Source organism: Monodon monoceros, unplaced genomic scaffold (genome assembly GCF_005190385.1).
Source record: "Monodon monoceros isolate NGI ecotype Baffin Bay Population unplaced genomic scaffold, NGI_Narwhal_1 Super_Scaffold_20, whole genome shotgun sequence".
In the NCBI taxonomy this organism is placed as follows: Eukaryota; Metazoa; Chordata; class Mammalia; order Artiodactyla; family Monodontidae; genus Monodon; species Monodon monoceros.
In genome coordinates, this window is record NW_021703777.1 from 106,634,577 (window position 1) to 106,657,109 (window position 22,533).

The 22,533-nt window shown below is 38.5% G+C and overlaps 1 protein-coding gene across 1 annotated transcript in view; it reads right to left on the reverse strand.

Moving 5' to 3' along the window:
* The window catches only part of COL25A1 (collagen type XXV alpha 1 chain), a 452,646-nt gene that overhangs the window by 194,426 nt on the left and 235,687 nt on the right, over positions 1 to 22,533 (reverse strand). Inside the window, exons 3-4 of the mRNA XM_029234563.1 lie at positions 4,855 to 4,899; positions 2,821 to 2,828 (exon numbers count right to left, since the gene is read on the reverse strand). Of these exons, the coding sequence (XP_029090396.1) occupies positions 2,821 to 2,828; positions 4,855 to 4,899 (53 nt within the window). The remainder of the gene's footprint in view (positions 1 to 2,820; positions 2,829 to 4,854; positions 4,900 to 22,533) is intronic.

Genomic DNA, 22,533 nt, shown 5'->3' on the forward strand with positions numbered 1-22,533 from the left:
ATACCCAGAGAAAACCATAATTCAAAAAGACACAGGCACCCCAATGTTCACTGCAGCCCTATTTACCATAGCCAGGTCATGGAAGCAACCTAAATGCCCATCGACAGATGAATGGATAAAGAAGATGTGGTACATATATACAAGGGAATATTACTCAGCCATAAAAAGAATGAAATTGGGTCATTTGTAGATTTGGATGGATCTAGAGACTGTCACACAGAGTGAAGTAAGTCAGAAAGAGAAAAACATATATCGTATATGAATGCATACATGTGGAACCTAGAAGAATGGTACAGATGAACCAGTTTGCAGGGCAGAAATAGAGACACAGAGGTAGAGAACAAACGTATGGATACCATGGGGGGACAGTGGGGGGGGTACGGGTGGTGGTGGGATGAATTGGAAGATTGGGATTGACATATATACACTAATATGTATAAAATGGATAACTAATAAGAACCTGCTGTATAACAACAACAACAAAAGAAATATAATGGAAATATTTTATCAAGCCACCTACTCTAAAGGAAAATTTGATGAAAAGCAAACACAATACCTTGAAAATCATATATGGGGGTTTAGAAATTGGAGGCTTAAGAGGATTTCATTACAAGGTATTTCACCCCTGAGGGCTCCCATGATACGAAGTCCCAAGTACTTACAGTAAGACTCCATTGTATTAGTAAAGGTAGCACAATGAATATATATATTTTTTCTCTTTTTCACATTCAATGGTTTTTTATCTTATCAAATGTGAGCAACTTAACTCGAGTTATCTTTTAGTCAGTATAAAAAAAGTGTGGATATATGTATATGTATAACTGATTCACTTCGCTGTACAGCAGAAACTAACACAACATTGTAAATCAACTATACTCCAATAAAAATTTTAAAACAAAACGAAAATAACACACAAAAGAAAAACTCATAATTACATATACCTTATTTCTTGGATCTGATGCCATTTGCTAAACACATTATAACTTCTTTAAAATCCATCTGAGATGCCATAGTACTAATGCTTATTGTATAGATTAGCCATTTTACATTTTTTGGTCATGCTTTTATTATATGTAATTATTTATATCAAGAAATATAATTTGATATTGAATCACTATGTTGTACCCCTGAAACTAATATAATATTGTAAATCAACTATATTTCAATAAGAAATACAATTTGACCCATGGCTAGCCAAACCTGTATAACAATGAGCCATATTATAATATACTTACAATTTCAAGGAAGGAGGATAACGTGGTAAGCAGAAAGCATTTACAGTCAGACATATCTAACTGAATTCCAACTTTGCAAACCCTCTTTAGCTGTACAGCCATTGATAATTAACCTCTATGAGCCTCAGTTTCCTTGTTGACAATGGTAATGTTTAGAGACATTAATGGGAATGGGGATGGTAGCATCAGAGACAACATAAATGTATGTAAAGTGCCTAGAATATTGCCTGTCATACACAGGGGCTTAAAACATATTAGTCCTCTTTTTTAGTATATAATAAGAAAAGGAAAAAACAATTGAAATGTTCTAGGTGGAGAACCTGAACTAATAGATGGCCCCCTGAAAGCAAGAGCCCAATATGGGTGTCTAAACTTGTGAAGGAGCAAACAGGAAATACTAGAATCCTCAATATCATAAGGCAGAAATGAGATTTAACTGCCTCTTGGCCTGCCTAATACTTACCTCCACAAAAAGAAGCCTTGAACGCTCTATTCTGGATGTAATCTCCAGAGTTTCCTTTGGGTCGCAGTGGTTTGTTTCTAGTTTTAAAGACAGTCAAATATGAAGCCAAAGAATAAGGCTCCTAGACCTGGGGCATGCCATCTGCCTAGCATTAAGCAAGAGCTGAAGTCATTTACAGAAGCAAAGTCATTTCTAACATGATTTATGTTCCGTCCTTGAACGTGGCAGGAAGACTGCAAAAGATATTTGGAAGCCAATGCTTCCTGTGAATAAAGTAAACGAGTATATGCTAAGCCCCTCTCCCTGGACCATGCTGGCCTGTTAGAGAAGTTGCCAATGCAGAGTCTATGAACCCTGGAGCAAACCGACTATTCGGGATGAGAAAATATCTCCAGGGCAATGATCATTGCTACTGTAAACGTACAGAGCACAGTACGGCACCGGGGTCAGACGACAGATATCCAGGATATTACTCAAAAACACATCTAGCTCAAAGCTGACAAGATAATCTGTTCCTGTGAGTACAAAGCAGGCTGGAATGCTGCAGCCATGACCTACACAAGGAAAGAAAAAAGAAAGTGCAACTCTCCAAGGGCTCCAACTCAAGCTCTTTATGCAGGCAAAACTCCAAGGGACTTCAAAGGGAGTGTTGCTTATGGAAAGAGCGCTGAACCAAGCCCACCGGGGGTATCACTTCCACGATCATGTTGCCATCTACATTTCGTGAACCGGCAAATGCAAATATTTCAGATACAAGCTTAAACGAATGAAAAAAGAAGTGTGAAAGAGCTTGAGGGTTTGCTCGCAAAGAAACCTCAGTATTTCAGGAAAAGCATTTAATATCAGGAGCTTCATAAGTTATTCCAAAATTCCCAAGACAGTAATTGGTTTGTGATCGTATTAGAAATAAAAGGGTTTTTTTAATTGACACATATTGCACTCCTACATATCACATGATCACAAAACAGTATACTTAAAAACTAATGTCCCACAGTTAAATACTCTTAAAAGGTCAGCCACATTTTTCTAATTGAAATATAGAGTATATTTTGATGTTTTAACAGTTTTAACATACGTGATTTGGTTAACGTAGAGGAGCCAGAATGCAGCAAATATACTTACAGGAGGACCTATGGTGGGGGGAGAGTAGACAGAATAAGAAAAAGAGAGAGACAAATTAGTGAATCTACAAATAGTAAGATTTAATAAAAGATTAGAACATCATAATAGTCATCAGCACAATACAAGAGACATAGAAGTCACTTAAGAATTTAGTGCCTCTCAGTCATTTTTTAGACCATGAACCTATTATGAGACCATATCAGAAAAATGCATTGACATCTATGTACACACAAAATTTTATGTAAAATTTCAGAGAATATTCCCTGAGGACTGTTTGTGAATTACTCAGAAGTTCATATATTTTAAGAAAAGACTGTCTAATTTATACACCTAAAAAGTTAGATAAAATATGAATTAGGAAGAGCGTTAGTCATTTATGATAGACCAGTTGTAGACAATTGATATATAAATTTCTTGAGTTTGGTAAAATGGCTAAATCAGAAAGGTACCTGCTATTTGTTCTAAGAATGTTTATCTTTCAGTAGTATTGTCAATATATAAAAGACCAAGTCCTGATGTTTATGTAAGTTTCTTTAAAACTATGTATTCGCATCAAAACACAGGCAAAGTCTAAGAAAATTTCAATATTTTGCACACCATATGTTCAATTAAAGCACCAGTTCTCAGTAGCCAAGAAGTTGGGAATCGATTTTTATATTTTCTGTAAAACTGCATAAGTACAAAATTTTCACTATTTTTTCCCAATCCTCTTTCTTTCTTTCGACACAAAGATCAATTCAGTGATTATTTGGGTCCACCAATGTTTTATCATTTCTTTTTCCTCAAAAACATTTATAAAGCATCCTCTATTTTAAAACTTTGCACTCAGTGAAAGGGATACCTATACAATTTTCCAGTTACTTAGCGTGAATGAGGTTTAAAAATAACTTTTGATAATTCTCTTAAAGGAATTAAGCAGCTATGTTTTCATAAAACCCTTTTTACTTTGACATCATATTTCCAAAAGGGAGAGGAAATGAGACAAAAAATATCAATCTGCCGTCTGCTCTTTTTGATAGGTTAGTATTTCTATTTTTTAACTCCTAGTAGATTGTTTTTAATATTAATAAATACTTGTAGAAAATGCTGGAAAACAGCATTTCTTAGTACACTAAAATCAAACCTTAAATTACCTTCCTCTTATCTTGTAAGGAAGAATTGATGTCCTGTTAAGACTTCACATTTACGTTTACATTTTTGGAGCCTGAGACTTTATAAAACTAGTAAAACCATAAGTGAACACACTCATTTGAATATCTTGATTTCAGAAAAAAAAAGCTTTTGTTTGAATTTGCATATAGGGATTTGGCCTGAAAGCAAAAAACAAAACAAAACAAAAATCACTAAAATGGGTGTCAGGACAACTGGCTGTGCTTCTAGTTCTGCTCATAAAAAATTGCATGGCTTTGGCTGAACCACCTGACTGCTCTGGGTCGCCATTTCCTCAACTATAAAATGAAAACTCTGGATTGATTACTAAAGTTCCTGTCATCACTAAAACTCTATGGTTATACAAGAGGAATAAAAATTCTTAAACTGTGAAAAGAATGAGAGTTAAAGCATGACAAAATTTTACCAGTTGGATAAAATAATCAGGTTTCCAGGACATGTGCCCCAGTGTCCCAAGGCAGATGTTTCCGCAGAGAGTGTGCATTGACTGACCACCTATGTAGGTGGAAAGATGGGTGATGCTGTCATACTGCATGTGGCTAAGAAACCCCCTCTGCTGTACACTGAAAGGGCAGATTTAACTTGACACAGTAAATAAGCCAAAATTGGGTGCCAGGAGTTAGTAAACTGTAATTAATAATATTTTGCAAACTTCTCCTTCCTACTGTTTGATGGAAATAAGAAGATAAAAAAAAAATTCTATGTGTAGCAGAGAAGATATAAACATCTCACAAACACACACACACACGCATGCGCGCATGCACACAACAGCCAACAGAACAATATAATTACTAATTAGGAGGAACAGATGTGGGAACCTAGCCAGAACATGAATGACACAGAACAGCTGAAAGAGAGACTTACCAGATTCTCCTCTTCGGCCCCTTTTACCTCGTTTCCCCGGAGGGCCTGAAATAAAAAGAACAGTTTTTGGAATTTTTGGTTCCAAAATGGCTAGTAAATGATTTCTATATATCTTGTCACTGTTTTTAACTAACATGAAAAGGACCAGAGATCTGTAAAGGCCAACTCTGCCTCTGGCATTTCAGCATAACTGTTAAGCTTCATTTAATTATAAAAGCTGTCCTAGATCTCTAACCAGCTAGTGTTACTTAGAAACACTAAAGATTCAGAATTTTTGTTCATCCTGCCCGGGTATCATCAATAAGAAAGGGTTTGCTAAGCAAACTGGTGGTGTTGAGATTTCATGTTTCTTAGGAAAGTTTCTTTTCTGAAGGTTTCAGCATATTAATAATTAAAAGTACTAAGTACAAATGATTACAGTTTCTCTTCAGTCAGGTTCCTCATGCTTCTCTTGAAAATATTTAGTTGGCAGTAAATTAAACATATATATTAATAATGTAAATAATCTTTACAAATATTTCTATTTTATTAAATGTGAATTTTCACCTATTGGAATTTCTCTAATTAAGAACCAGCTGAGTTAAAATCACAACCCTTTTAATTGGAAAGTGTTTAGGTAGTAAGTATTGGTCTCATTTTTCTAAGGGGCTAGCTCATTATTGTCATTCAATAAATGTTGAGTCTTTACGGTGATCTCATTTTAAAAGTGAAGAAATAACCTTCTTTTTCAGTGAGTTCCCTATGAAGACCACCAAGCCAATATGTGTCAGACTTGCACAAGTTTCTAGACGTTCATGGTTTTCAAGCCATTATTCTCAACCATGTAATTTCTGCCCTCATTTCCTTGGTTAGGAATAGCTCCCACTGAATTATGATCCCAGCAAATAGAAGAGAATAATTAGCCCACAGTGAGAATTGAGGTCTTAAAATATTTGCTGGGAGAAAGAGGCCAAGGAAAATACAGAACTGCTTGGTTTTGAAGAATGAGTTGCAAAGTTGGACTGATGACTTCTAAACTCTAGAAAGTTCAAGGCACAGGCCTTGGCACCCAGTTGACTCTTAACGTGATCCTGAGCTACCGACTTCCATATGGAAACACTATCACGAGAAACAGAAACATCAGTGGGCCAGGTTAGTTTCCCTGCAAGCCCTTAAACAGAGTAAGTCTGGCCATCTGTGTTTTGTAAGAGGTTAAAAACAATCAAGCAATAAAATCAATTGAAAATATTAGGAGAAGCGGCTTTGTAGCAGAATCCAAAATTGTCATTCGAAATTTCAGGTTTCCTTCTGTGTTCTGAAATAAAGAGAGAGTTTCATCACACTCAAGTTATCCTTGGCCAGACTGAGAGCAGAAGGAGAATCATACAAATAGGTAAATAAACCCAGTGGAATCCTAATAGGTATGAAAAATATACATTTATATACATGCTCAAACATACACAGACACAGGTATATATTGAAAAATTCTGATATATAATATACAATGTCCTTTGGATTAGGAATCAGATTTTTTTATATTACAAAATTACTATAAGAAGTGTTTAGCAACAGCTAGATACTTATGATGTCTGTGGTCTGCACAGTAGGGACTATAGGTCATGTATAAGACGTATATCTGCTCTGAAGAAGCAAAGAAGTTGAAAAGACTAAAATAACACACATGAAAAATTTGTTAGTAGTGTATGTTGTGAAGGCGGCACAATGAGTTTGTGCTCTGATTTGTTCCTTCTACTCTAAACACATGGTCAGTTATAAAAAGAGAAAAACATTTAAAAGTATTTGCATTCAAAAAAGACATGGGCATGTCCACAGGCCAGAAATGTACCAGAACTGGAAAGTGGAGAGCAGGGATAAACTATGAGCTTGCCTGGCTCTGGTTCTAGAAGTAGAAATGGTGGCTATGGGTTCTATCCCTGAAGAATAAATACTCAAAAGTTCTCTCATCAGATTCAGACTTACTTCTTAAAGCTGGGGGCTTATAAATGCTAAAGAGAAGTTTAAAAAAATCGAGATCTCTGGCTTAAAGGCTGGGGAATATAGATATAAACTCTCAATCAGAAAACGAAGTAAGCATCTGCTGGTTGGATGCCTGATTCTGTGCTATTCCAAACAGAAATCTGCGACAAGAGTCCTGAAATGTCATTTGAAGACAGCTCTGGTCTAGAAAGCTGGGAGGTCAGGTAAAGACAGACATAAAATGATTAGGTAAGAAAAGGTGAGCATAGAGGAAAGAAAGGCAGACACACACAGAGAGAAAACTACACACACACACACACACACACACACACACACACACACTAAAAACCTCCTACTCACAATGAGTATAGAAGTCAAAGTTCCAAAACATATGAAGAAATCTAATGCTAAGAAAGGTAGCACTAAATAATAAGATCATGAATTCTTCCTAGGTAAAATTAATTAATTTTAAGAAACCATCAGATGAAGATTAGTATGTTAATTATGCTTTAAGAGATAAATGAAGAAGTAATACCCATTAAAGAGCAAGGGATTTTGAATGTAAACAAGGAAAAAAAAGAACAAGTGGATAGGAAAGAGAACCCTTTAGAAATCTTGAAAATGTCATTGAAATTAAAAAAAAAGATGAATCAGTTAAATGCTAGCCTGGATATGGTTGAAGAAGGAACAGTTATGGAAGATGTAGAATGCAGCCCAGAGAGACAGATCGAGTATCTATCTATGTATCTGACTATCCACTGTAGTCTGAATGTACATGTCCTGCAAATTCACAGGTTGAAATTCTAACTCCCAAAGATGATAATTTTGGGAGTGGGGTCTTTGGGAGTTGCTTAAATCATGAAGCTGGAGACCTAAAGAATGGGGCTTATAAAAAAGACCCCACAGAGACCCCTAGCCCCTTCCACTATGTGAGGACACAGTGAAAAGACACCAGCTATGAACCAGGAAGAGGGCCCTTACCTGAAGGTGACCATGCCGAAACCTTGATCTTAGATGTCCCAGCCTCCTGAACTGTGAGAAATAAATTTTTGTTGTTTATAAGCCACCCAGCCTGTGGTATTTTGTTATAGCAGCCCAAACAGAATGACTCTATCTACTATCTATCTATCTATCTATCTATCTATCTATCTATCTATCTATCATCTATCTGTCTGTCTATGTATCTATGTATCTATCTATCCATCTATGTTAAGAAGAAAATTTTTACTTATAAAAGAACTCAAAAGAAATGATAGAGAAGACTTTGTTTAAGAGATAATAGATGAGAATATTCTAGAATTGAACTTAGGAGACCTAAGATTGAACTTATACTCCAAGTGGCAAGTAAAAATAAATCACACTTAAACACAAAGGAGAAACTTAGAAATATTCATGGATAAAGAGAAAATGTTAAGAACTACCAGTGGGAAGATTACAATGGAAGATACCTAACTGACCGCTGTCTCATCCACAACAAAGGTGCCAGAGGGCCCAGAACTGATTTTTAGGAAAAGCCTTAGAAACCTATAATTATGTTTGTTTATTGGAATTAGTTTGTCACTTTCCTCCAGAAGAATATTCCTTTTAAATAGTAGAATCTATCAAGTAAAAACAATAGATTACATAAATGTTTAAAAATGATTTAAAATAAACTTTTTTTTTTTTTTTTTTGTGGTATGCGGGCCTCTCACTGTTGTGGCCTCTCCCATTGCGGGGCACAGGTTCCGGACGTGCAGGCTCAGAGGCCATGGTTCACGGGCCCAGCCGCTCCGCGGCATGTGGGATCCTCCCGGACCGGGGCACGAACCCGTGTCCCCTGCATCGGCAGGCAGATTCCCAACCACTGCGCCACCAGGGAAGCCCTAAAATAAACTTTTAAAAAATTTAAAGCATATCAGATTATAAAAAATGATCAGAGAAGCAATGATATTTTTGAAGAAACCAAGAAACAAAGTTAAAGGGATTCCCTGGTGGTCCAGTGGTTAGGACTCAGCCCTTCCACTGCCGTTGGCCCAGGTTCAATCCTGGTTAGGGAATGAAGATCTTGTAAGCCACGCCAAAAAAAAAAAAAAAAGGAACATGTCTGCCTTAAATATTCAATTTAAGAAATGAATCAAATGCTGTGGGAAATTTGCTCATTATATTGAGAGTTGAGAAAAAATAAAATCTATGGAAACTGAAAAGATACTTGGTAAGACAGATATCTATTGAATATGACAAGGTTTTCCAAAGAATTTCATAATATTTGAGAGAAAAAATTAAGCTAACCTAAGTTATGAGAAGATGGGAATCCAAACCCTATTGGATTTACAAAGAAAATACTTGATTTGAGAAGAGCATGTTATAATTGCTATAAGAAACAGAAGACTGAAGTGAGCATTATATTGAGCTTGTGAACTAATAAATTATACAAAACTCGCAGTAACACATAAAGATCTTGCTTAAAAAGAAAATAAATAGAAGTTTTGAAAAAGTCTACTGTGCAGATGAGATAATTTGATATCACTCCTGAATTTAAAGGCAAAAATAATTTAAAAATTATATACATGGGATGAATTTGATAATGGGCAGCTGGCGGATCACCAGAGTGAAAAAGAAGAAAAGACAAATGATAGATATTTCCCAGACAAAACTGATGTTAACAATAGCTAACAGTAGCTGAAAAAGATATTCCCATATATACAATGGAATATTACTCAGCCATAAAAAGAAAGGAAATTGAGTTACCTGAAGTGAGGTGGATGGACCTAGAGTCTGTCATACAGAGTGAAGTAAGTCAGAAAGAGAAAAACAAATACCGTATACTAACGCATATATATGGAATCAAAAAAAAAAAAAAAGGTACTGATAAACCTAGTTGCAGGGTAGGAATAAAGATGTAGACATAGAGAATGGACTTGAGGAAACAGGGTGGGAGGGGGAAGCTGGGGTGAAGTGAGAGTAGCATCGACATATATACACTACCGAATGTAAAATAGATAGCTAGTGGGAAGCAGCAACATAGCACAGGGAGAGCAACTCAGTGCTTTGTGATGACCTAGAGGGGTGGGGTAGGGAGGATGGGAGGGAGGGGATACGGGGACATGTGCATGCATGTGGCTGATTCACTTTGCTGTACAACACAAACTAACACAGTATTGTGAAGCAATTATACTCCAGTAAAGATCTATTTAAAAAAAAAAAAAGAAAGTAAAAGAAAAAGATAGTGCTCATTTCTATTCCAAACTGAGTGATGAAGTGTCAGTCAGGCATGAGCTGTAAGAACAAATATAGAAGGTGGAACCTGACTCTTATTCACTGAATTTGGCCAGGTCCGTGCAGCAGAAATTCTAAGTGAATTTTCTCAGCAGAAAGACATGCCTCTGCAAAAGAAACTCGTTCAAGAAATTGAATGGGAAGAGAAAAAGCAGAAGCTATCAGCAACAGAGGAAGTGAAAACTTACAGAGAATTTATGAAATAAAGAATAAATTATAGAGGAGCTTCAAGATGGTGGAAGAGTAAGACACGGAGATCACCTTCCTCTCCACAAATACATCAGAAATACATCTACATGTGGAACAACTCCTACAGAACACCTACTGAACACTGGCAGAAGACCTCAGACCTCCCAAAAGGCAAGAAAGTCCCCACGTACCTGGGTAGGGCAAAGGAAACAAGAAAAAACAGAGACAAAAGAATAGCGACGGGACCTGCACCAGTGGGAGGGAGCCGTGAAGGAGGAAAGGTTTCCACACACTAGGAAGCCCCTTCGCGGGCGGAGACTGCGGGTGGCGGAGGGGGGAGCTTCGGAGCCACGGAGGAGAGCGCAGCCACAGGGGTGTGGAGGGCAAAGCGGAGAGATTCCCGCACAGAGGATCAGGGCCAACCAGCACTCACCAGCCCGAGAGGCTTGTCGGCTCACCTGCTGGGCAGGGTGGGGGGGCTGGGAACTGAGGCTCGGGCTTCGGTTGGATGGGGTTGGCTGCGAGAACACAGCCTGAAGGGACTAGTGCACCACGGCTAGCCAGGAGGGAGTCCTGGGAAAAGTCTGGAGCTGCCAAAGAGACCATTGTTTCGGGGTGAGCGAGGAGAGGGGATTCAGAGCACCGCCTAAACGACCTCTAGAGACAGGCGCGAGCCGCGGCTATCAGCGTGGACAGCAGAGGCCGGCATGAAACGCTAAGGCTGCTGCTGCTGCCACCATGAAGCCTGTGTGCGAGCACAGGTCACTATCCACACCTCCCCTCCCGGGAGCCTGTGCGGCCCGCCACTGCCAGGGTCCTGGGATCCAGGGACAACTTCCCCGGGAGAACGCACGGCGCACCTCAGGGTGGTGCAACGTCACACCAGCCTCTGCCACCGCAGGCTCGCCCAGCATCCGTACTCCTCCCTCCCCCACGCTTGAGTGAGCCAGAGCCCCCTTCGTTCTTCTGAGCGAAGAACAGACGCCCTCAGGCGACCTACACGCAGAGGCGGGTCCAATCCACAGCTGAACCTGGGAGCTGTGCAAACAAAGAAGAGAAAGGGAAATCTCTCCCAGCAGCCTCAGGAGCAGCGGATTAAATCTCCACAATCAACGTGATGTATCCTGCATCCGTGGAATACCTGAATAGACAACGAATCATCCCAAATGGAGGAGGTGGACTTTGGGAGCAAAGATATATATTTTTTTTCCCTTTTTCTCTTTTTGTGAGTGTGTATGTGTATGCTTCTGTGTCTGATTTTGTCTGTATAGCTTTGCTTTGACCATTTGCCCTAGGGTTCTGTCTGTCTGTTTTTGGGTTTTTTTTACTTTTTAAAATTTTTTCCTTAATAATTATTTTTTATTTTAATAACTTGATTTTATTTTATTTTACTTTATTTTATTTCATTTTATCTTCTTTCTTTTCTTTCTTTCCTTCCTTCCTTCCTCCCTCCCTCCCTTCCTTTCTTTCTTTCTTTCTTTCTCCCTTTTACTCTGACCCACATGGGTGAAAGGCTCTTGGTGCTCCAGCCAGGCACCAGGGCTGTGCCTCTGAGGTGGGAGAGCCAACTTCAGGACACTGGTCTACAAGAGACCTCCCAGCTCCACATAATATCAAACAGCGAAAATTTTCCAGAGATCTCCATCTCAACGCCAAGACCCAGCTCCACTCAACAACCAGCAAGCTACAGCGCTGGACACCCTATGCCAAACAACTAGCAAGACAGGAACACAACCCCACCCATTAGCAGAGAGGCTGCCTAAAATCATAATAAGGCCACAGACACACCAAAACACAACACCAGACGTGGACCTGCCCACCAGAAAGACAAGATCTAGCCTCATCCACCAGAACACAGGCACTAGTCCCCTCCACCAGGAAGCCTACACAACCCACTGAACCAACCTTAGCCACTGGGGACAGACACCAAAAACAATGGGAACTACGAACCTGCAGCCTGCAATAAGGAGACCCCAAACACAGAAAGTTAAGCAAAATGAGAAGACAGAAAATCACACAGCAGATGAAGGAGCAAGGTAAAAACTCACCAGACCTAACAAATGAAGAGGAAATAGGCAGACTACCTGAAAAAGAATTCAGAGTAATGATAATAAAGACGATCCAAAATCTTGGAAATAGAATGGAGAAAATACAAGAAATGTTTAACAAGGACCTAGAAGAACTAAAGAGCAAACAAACAATGATGAACAACACAATAAATGAAATTAAAAATTCTCTAGAATGGATCAATAGCAGAATAACTGAGGCAGAAGAATGGATAAATGACCTGGAAGATAAAATAGTGGAAATAACTACTGCAGAGCAGAATGAAGAAAAAAGAATGAAAAGAACTGAGGACAGTCTTAGAGACCTCTGGGACAACATTAAACGCACCAACATTCGAATTATAGGGGTCCCAGAAGAAGAACAGAAAAAGAAAGGAACTGAGAAAATATTAGAAGAGATTATAGTTGAAAACGTCCCTAATATGGGAAAGGAAATAGTTAATCAAGTCCAGGAAGCACAGAGAGTCCCATACAGCATAAATCCAAGGAGAAACATGCCCAGACACATATTAATCAAACTATCAAAAATTAAATATAAAGAAAAAATATTCAAAGCAGCAAAGGAAAAACAACAAATAACACACAAGGGAATGCCCGAAAGGTTAACAGCTGATCTTTCAGCAGAAACTCTGCAAGCCAGAAGGGACTGGCAGGACATATTTAAAGTGATGAAGGAGAAAAACCTACAACCAAGATTACTCTACCCAGCTAGGATCTCTTTCAGATTTGATGGAGAAATTAAAACCTTTACAGACAAGCAAAAGCTAAGAGAATTCAGCACCACCAAACCAGCTTTACAACAAATGCTAAAGGAAATTGTCTAGGCAGGAAACACAAAAGGAGGAAAAGACCTAAAATAACAAACCCAAAACAATTCAGAAAACGGAAATAGGAACATACATATCGATAATTACCTGAAATGTAAATGCTCCAACCAAACGACATAGACTGGCTGAATGGAGACAAAAACAAGACCCATATATATGCTGTCTAGAAGAGACCCACTTCAGACCTAGGGACACATACAGACTGAAAGTGAGGGGATGGAAAAAGATATTCCATGCAAATGGAAATCAAAAGAAAGCTGGAGTAGCAATTCTCATATCAGACAAAATAGACTTTAAAATAAAGACTAGTACAAGAGACAAAGAAGGACACTACATAATGATCAAGGGATCAATGCAAGAAGAAGATATAACAATTGTAAAGATTTATGCACCCAACATAGGCGCACCTCAATAAATAAGGCAAATACTAACAGCCATTAAAGGGGAAATCGACAGTAACACAATCATAGTAGGGGACTTTAAAAGCCCACTTTCACCAATGGACAGAACACTCAAAATGAAAATAAATAAGGAAACACAAGCTTTAAATGATACATTAAACAAGATGGACTTAACTGATATTTATAGGCTATTCCATCCAAAAACAACAGAATACACATTCTTCTCAAGTGCTCATGGAACATTTTCCAGGATAGATCATATCTTGGGTCACAAATCAAGCCTTGGTAAATTTAAGAAAATTGAAATCGTATCAAGTATCTTTTCCAACCACAACGCTGTGAGACTAGATATCAATTACAGGAAAAAGTCTGTAAAAAATACAAGCAAATGGAGGCTAAAAAATACACTATTTAATAACCAAGAGATCACTGAAGAAATCGAAGGGTAAATCAGAAAATACCTAGAAACAAATGACAATGAAAACACGACGACCCAAAACCTATGGGATGCAGCAAAAGCGGTTCTAAGAGGGAAGTTTATAGCAATAAAATCCTACCTCAAGAAACAACAAACATCTCAAATAAACAACCTAACCTTGCACCTAAAGCAATTAGAGAAAGAAGAACAAAAAAACCCCGAGGTTAGCAGAAGGAAAGAAATCATAAAGATCAGATAAGATATAAATGAAAAAGAAATGAAGGAAACAATAGCAAAGATCAATAAAATTAAAAGCTGGTTCTTTGAGAATATAAACAAAATTGATAAACTATTATCCAGATTCATCAAGAAAAAAGGGAGAAGACTCAAATCAACAGAAGTAGAAATGAAAAAGGAGAAGTAACAACTGACACTGCAGAATTACAAAGGATTATGAGAGATTACTACAAGCAACTCTATGCCAATAAAATGGACAACCTGGAAGAAATGGACAAATTCTTTTTTTTTTGCAGTATGCGGGCCTCTCACTGTTTTGGCCTCTCCCGTTGTGGAGCACAGGCTCCGGACGCACAGGCTCAGCGGCCATGGCTCACGGGCCTAGCCACTCTGCAGCATATGGGTTCTTCCCGGACCGGGGCACGAACTCGTGTCCCCTGCATCAGCAGGCGGACTCTCAACCACTGCGCCACAAGGGAAGCCCAACAAATTCTTAGAAATGCACAACCTTCTGAGATTGAACCAGGAAGAAATAGAAAATATAAACAAACCAATCACAAACACTGAAATTGAAACTGTGATTAAAAATCTTCCAACAGGGCTTCCCTAGTGGTGCAGTGGTTGGGAGCCCGCCTGCCGATGCAGGGGACACGGGTTCATGCCCCGGTCCGGGAAGATCCCACATGCTGCGGAGCAGCTGGGCCCGTGAGCCATGGCCGCTGAGCCTGCGCGTCCGGAGCCTGTGCTCCGCAACGGGAGAGGCCACAACAGTGAGAGGCCCGCGTACCACAAAAAGAAAAAAAAATCTTCCAACAAACCAAAACCCAGGACCAGATGGTTTCACAGGTGAATTCTCTAAAACATTTAGAGAAGAGCTAAGACCTATCCTTCTCAAACTCTTCCAAAATATAGCAGAGGGAGGAACACTCCCAAACTCATTCTACAAGGCCACCATCACCCTGATACCAAAACCAAAGATGCCACAAATAAAGAAAACTACAGGCCAATATCACTGATGAACATAGATGCAAAACTCCGTAACAAACTACTAGCAAACAGAATCCAACAGCACATTAAAAGGATCATACACCATGATCAAGTGGGGTTTATCCCAGGAATGCAAGGATTCTTCAATATATGCAAATCAGTCAATGTGATACACCATATTAAATTGAAGGAGAAAAACCATATGATCATCTCAATCGATGCGGAGAAATCTTTCGACAAAATTCAACACCCATTTATGATAAAAACCCTCCAAAAAGTAGGCCTAGAGGGAACTTTCCTCAACATAATAAAGGCCATATATGACAAACCCACAGCCAACATCGTCTCAATCGTGAAAAACTGATACCATTTCCACTAAGATCGGGAACAAGACAAGGTTGCCCACTCGCACCACTATTATTCAACATAGTTTTGGAAGTTTTAGTCACAGCAATCAGAGAAGGAAAAGAAATAAAAGTAATCCTAATCGGAAAAAAAGAATTAAAGCTGTCATTGTTTGCAGATAATATGGTGCTACACATAGAGAATCCTAAAGATGCTACTAGAAAAGTACTAGAGCTAATCAATGAATTTGGTAAAGTAGCAGGATACAAAATTAATGCACAGAAATCTCTAGCATTCCTATACACTAATGATGAAAAATCTGAAAGTGAAATTAAGAAAACACTCCCATTTACCATTGCAACAAAAAGAATAAAATATTTAGGAATAAACCTACCTAAGGAGACAAAAGACCTGTATGCAGAAAACTCTAAGACACTGATGAAAGAAATTAAAGATGATACAAATAGATGGAGAGATATACCATGTTCTTGGATTGGAAGAATCAACATTGTGAAATTGACTCAACTACCCAAAGCAATGTACAGATTCAATGCAATCCCTAGCAAACTACCACTGGCATTTTTCACAGAACTAGAACAAAAAATTTCACAATTTGTATGGAAATACAAAAGACACCCGATAGCCAAAGCAATCTTGAGAAAGAAAAACGGAGCTGGAGGAATCAGGCTCCCTGACTTCAGCCCATACTACAAAGCTACAGTAATCAAGACAGTATGGTACTGGCACGAAAATAGAAATATAGCTCAATGGAAGAGGATGGAAAGCCCAGAGATAAACCCGCGCACATATGTTCACCTTATCTTTGATAAATGAGGCAAGAATATACAGTGGAGAAAAGACAGCCTCTCCAATAAGTGGTGCTGGGATAACTGGACAGCTACATGTAAAAGTATGAAATTAGAACACTCCCGAGCACCATACACAAAAATAAACTCAAAACGGATTAAAGACCTAAATGTAAGGCCAGACACTATCAAACTCTTAGAGGAAAACATAGGCAGAACACTCTATGACATAAATCACAGCAAGATCCTTTTTGACCCACCTCCTAGAGGAATGGAAATAAAAACAAAAATAAACAAATGGGACCTAATGAAACTTAAAAGCTTTTGCACAGCAAAGGAAACCATAAGCAAGACAACCCTCAGAATGGGAGAAAATATTTGCAAATGAAGCAACTGACAAAGGATTAATCTCCAAAATTTACAAGCAGCTCATGCAGCTCAATTCAAAAACACAAACAACCCAATCCAAAAATTGGCAGAAGACCTAAATAGACATTTATCCAAAGAAGATATACAGATTGCCTACAAACACATGAAAGAATGCTCAACATCATTAATCATTAGAGAAATGCAAATGAAAAGTACAATGAGATATCATCTCACACCCATCAGAATGGCCATCATCAAAAAATCTACAAACAATAAATGCTGGAGAGGGTGTGGAGAAAAGGGAACCCTCTTGCACTGTTGGTGGGAATGTAAATTGATACAGCCACTATGGAGAATAGTATGGAGGTTCCTTAAAAAACTAAAAATAGAACTACCATACCACCCAGCAATCCCACTACTGGGCATATACCCTGAGAAAACCATAATTCATAAAGAGTCATAGACCAAAATGTTCATTGCAGCTCTATTTACAATAGCCAGGACACGGAAGCAACCTAAGTGTCCATCAACAGATGAATGGATAAAGAAGATGTGGCACATATATACAATGGAATATTACTCAGCCATAAAAAGAAACTAAATTGAGTTATTTGTAGTGAGGTGGATAGACCTAGAGTCTGTCATACAGAGTGAAGTAAGAAAGAGAAAGACAAATACCGTATGCTAACACATATACATGGAATTTAAGGGGAAAAAATGTCATGAAGAACCTAGGGGCAAGACAGGAATAAAGACACAGACCTACTAGAGAATGGACTTGAGGATATGGGGAGGGGGAAGGGTAAGCTGTGACAAAGGGAGAGAGTGGCAATGGACATATATACACTACCAAACATAAAATAGCTAGCTAGTGGGAAGCAGCCGTATAGCACAGGGAGATCAGCTTGGTGCTTTGTGACCACCTAGAGGGGTGGGATAAGGAGGGAGGGAGGGAGGGAGATATAAGAGGGAAGAGATATGGGAACATATGTATATGTATAACTGATTCACTTTGTTATAAAGCAGAAACTAACACACCATTGTAAAGCAATTATACTCCAATAAAGATGTTTAAAAAAAAAGAATAAATTATAGAAAACAGAGGGAGGCTACAAAACCGGATTGATCTTCACGATAAGAGAATTCACGACAACTGATACTGTGCAGCTTCAGAAAGAGTTTTTGCTTGCAAGATGGTGCCAACTGTCATCCTGAGATAGAAATTAGTAAAAATGAGCCATAATGGCAATGCTTTAAAGACCAGGGTCAACAACTTCAATTGCAGACAGATCAAGGTCATCAAATCACATCATAGCAAGGTGTCTTAAGCCAAGCCAGTTCTTTTGACCCACAAGTAATTATGTTGGAACACTCTACTTCTCACTAATGGTGTACCTACCTGTGATAAGGCTATTCTCTAAGGTTAGAAATGTGCCTAGAAATAAACATATGCCTATATATGGGTCTTCCCATGGTCTTGGGGGTGGGTAGTTATTGCAGGTACCTAGAATACCCTTTTCTGGTTTATCAGACCAATTACCAAATTCTGTCATTTCCCCTATGACTTGGGTCTGTTTATTCTTCTCCACTCCTAGTAGAATTTTAAGCTGAGCTTAAATATAAATTTTCTAGGTACTCTGAGAAGATATTTTTTTTACTGGAATTCTATTTGTATTTAACAATATTTTTACCTCTTAAAAACATTTGCAATTAAACACACAGGAGGCATTCAAGAAAAGTTTCAGGATTCATAATTGGCTGGGTATTTTGTTTTGTTGTTACCTTATGCTTTCTATTTCAATGCACATTTCTGCTATGTCTGCTTTTTTGGAGAGAAGAAATAAGATGGATAGAAACAAAGGGAAGAAATCAACTAAAAATGGATTACAAACTTAAACATAAATGCTGAAACCATAAAGCTCCTAGAAGAAAACATAGGGGAAAATTTCCTTGACATTGGCCTTACAACGATTTTTTCGATATGACACCGAAAGCAAAACTAAACAAGTGGGATTACATCAAACTAAAAAATCTCAACCTACGTTCTGAAATATATAAGGAACCCCTACAACTCAATAGCAGAAAAACAAATAATCCAATTAAAAAATGGGCAAAAGACCTGAATAGACATTTTTCCAAAAAAGACGTACACACGGCCAACAGATATGTGAAAGGGTGCTCAATATCACTGATCATCAGAAAAATGCAAATCAAAACCACAGTGAGGTATCACTTCACACCTGTTAGGATGGCTATTAGTTTAAAAAAAAAAAAAGGATAAGTGTTTGTGAGGGTTAGAGAAAAGAAAACCCTCTTACACTGTTGGTGAGAACATAGATTGGTGCAGCCAGCCACTATGGAAAACAGTATGGAGGTTCCTCAAAAAATTAAAACTAGAACTACCATATGATCCAGAAATCCCACTTTTGGGTATTTATCCAAAAGAACTGAAATCGGGATCTAAAAGAGATACCTGCAGTCCCATGTTCACTGCAGCATTTTCCACAATAACTGAGACATGGAAACAACTTAAATGTCCATCAACAGATGAATGATGGATAAATGATGGTATATAAACACATGCAATGGAAAATTATTTATCCTTAAAAAAGAACGAAATCCTGCCATTTGCAACAACATGGATGGACCTGAAGGGTATTATGCTAAGTGAAAGAAGCCAGAAACAGAAAGACAAATACTGTACAGTTGCATTTATGTGTGGAATCTAAAACAGTCGAACTCATAGAAGCAGAGAGTAGAATGGTTGTTGCCAGGGGCTGGGGGCAAATGGAGAGGTTATGGTCAAGGAGTACAAAGTTTTAATTATGCAAGATAAATAAATTCTGGAGATCCACCATACAGCATAGTGCCTATAGCTAATAATACATTGCTAAAATTTGCTAAAAGGGTACATCTTATGTTGTATTCCTACCAAAAAATGATAATAATAATGGAGGGGGTGGGAGAAACTTTGGGAGATGATGGATTGCCTATGCCTTGATGATGGTGATGGTTTCATGGATGTATACTTATCCCAAGCTCATCCATTTTATATATATATATATATATATATATATATATACACACATATACAACTATTTTACATGTCAGTCATACTTCAGTACAACAGTTTAAAAAAAGAGACAAAGGAAAGGCTCATGCCTTGGGTGATTGTGCTTAGGTCTATTGTCATAAAAACCTGAGAACAGAGAGAAATGTAGCCATCTTGTTACACAAATGACCTAATGGTCACTAATGACACAAGTCACTGGGGAATTAATTCCTGACTGAATTTCTATGAAGAAGGTAATGAACACATGTAAACGCACAAACTAAGGGCAAAATAAATATTAGCTCCCTCTTCTGTTTTATTTAGATTCTCTTTTTATATTTAGTCATTAAGTGATCATAATATATTTAAGTATCTGATAAGAAACGCTGAATATGTATGTGAAAAAACTGTGGGAGATTAACATTACCTTCCAATTGTCATATTCAAAGAGGCAATTTAGTATAATAAAAAGAATATGGAACAAAGAGTTAAAAGATATACGTTCTCACTAATGTGTAAATTGAGCTAACTTCCAATTAACCTCTTTGATATTGGTGTGCCAAAAAATCTGATAAATAGTACTAACTCTACCACGTTTATATGATTATCTTGAGGGTGAAAACGGTAAAGTGTTTTATACATTATGTTAACTGACTGTTTCCTTTATTTTTCATTATTGCAGCAAGGCTTATAAACTATTTCTATGCTATATTACTGTCATACTGTCAATAAAAAAAGTAAGACTTCTAAACAATTCTACGTATCTTAATAAAAGGCTAAAACTTCTTATCAGAAGTTTCATCTCCAGAAGCAAAGAGATTCTTTAAGGACATCAGAGAAAATACTATAAAATACCTCAAACAACAGTAAATATTACAAAAAGCAAATACAGTCATCCCTTGGTATCCACGGGGGAATTGGTTCCAGGACCCCGCTTGAATAAAATCTTTGAATTCTCAATTTCCCTACATGAAATGGTATAGTATTTGCATATAGCCCACGCACACCCTCCTGCATACTTTAAATCAACTCCAGATTGGGCTTCCCTGGTGGCGCAGTGGTTGAGCGTTCGCCTGTCGATGCAGGGGACATGGGTTCGTGCCCCGGTGTGGGAAGATCCCACATGCCGCGGAGCGGCTGGGCCAGTGAGCCATGGCCGCTGAGCCTGCGCGTCTGGAGCCTGTGCTCCGCAACGGGAGAGGCCACAACAGTGAGAGGCCCGCATACCGCACACACACAAAAAAAACCTCAATAAATCAGCTCTAGATCACTTTCACTACGTAATGCAATGTATATGCTATGTAAATAGTCGCCAGTGTGCGGCAACTTCAAGTTTTGCTTTTTGGAAGTTTCTGGAATTTTTTTCCTAATGTTTTCCATCTGTGATTGGTTGAATCCACAGAACCTGTGGATACAAAGAGCCAACCATACTCTTATCCACAATTCTGGAGTCAGAAAAATGGAAATGTTAAGGCAAAGAAAGAGCAAGTGGCTGAGCTTGTGGTCAGGCAGGGAAAGAGCGAGTAAGAAGCGATGAGCAGATAGAGAAACCCCAGGGGAAAATAAATGCTGGGGTAGGGAGGCCTAAAGGAGAAATGTGTACAAAGCCAGGATGCCCCTCCACCCCAACCAACCCCAGGAATAGGCCTCCAACAGCTGCAGATGGCCCTGGGGAGGGAGGAACCCGTCTGGACACAGAGGAGACTGCGGATCATCCTTTCTGAACCATCCACCGTCCCCCATCATCCAGTTACTTCAGAAGACTAAGCCAGGTTTACCTTCAGATCTTCCGGATTAACCTTACAAGGAGACACAGTTGAATTTCAGAGCCTTCCCCAAAGTCCTCCCACCTGCTTACTTGCTTAATGCCTGGAATTCTTTCAGCATAGACCAAAGCTTTGCATTCCACAGCTAGAAGTAAAAGGTTTAAACAGCAGATGCCTTGTAGAAGTAGAATATTAGCTAAAATTTATATTCTCCATACTCATAAAATGTCTGTACTAAAACATCCCCAGGAGGTGATACAGCCCAAAGGTTTTCACCCTGTACTTCATAGTGACTACCAGAGCAGCTCCAATTTGCCATATTGAATTGCAACCATTTGCAGTGAAAGTTTGTTGGCTAAAACGAGTTTATAAATCATATTCTTGCAAACGTAAAATGAAAGCCAAGAGAGGTGAAAACAACCTGCGGAAGGTCCCACACAGCAGACACCAGCTTCCTGATTCCAAGCTCAGTGCTCTTTGACTCACTACATTGCCCCTCCTTTTTGAACTCACACTGCACGTGAGTTCCTGAGAGACTGGACACAGCCAGTGCAAACTTCCCAAACTGCTTCATTTTACCAATGGCCTGCCTCATATTCTTATAACAGGGCTACTTAGGCAGATACGTTATTACTTGTTACAGTCTCCCACTAGACTGTAAGCTCTGGAAGGTAGGGATTCCCTTGCTCATCCTTATGTCTCTAGCAACTGGCACAGGGCTTATCACTTGAACCTTTAAAGAAATTTGGCCTATGGGCTATTTGATGCATGCCAACGTTATTTCATACCACATTAATTTTTCAGAGAAATAATTTTTCTTATTCAGGAGTTTCATTTCCCAAGATACTTTAAATCAGCAGGTATTCCACTATACATAACACAGACTTGTTTGTTTTAAATATCTTTTATGTGTGTTTTTGTTTCAAATTTCCTCAAGTTTTTAATCTCTGTGCAATATCAGTTTATAAAAGAAAGTTGATCGTAATAAATAATAGGTAATAATTT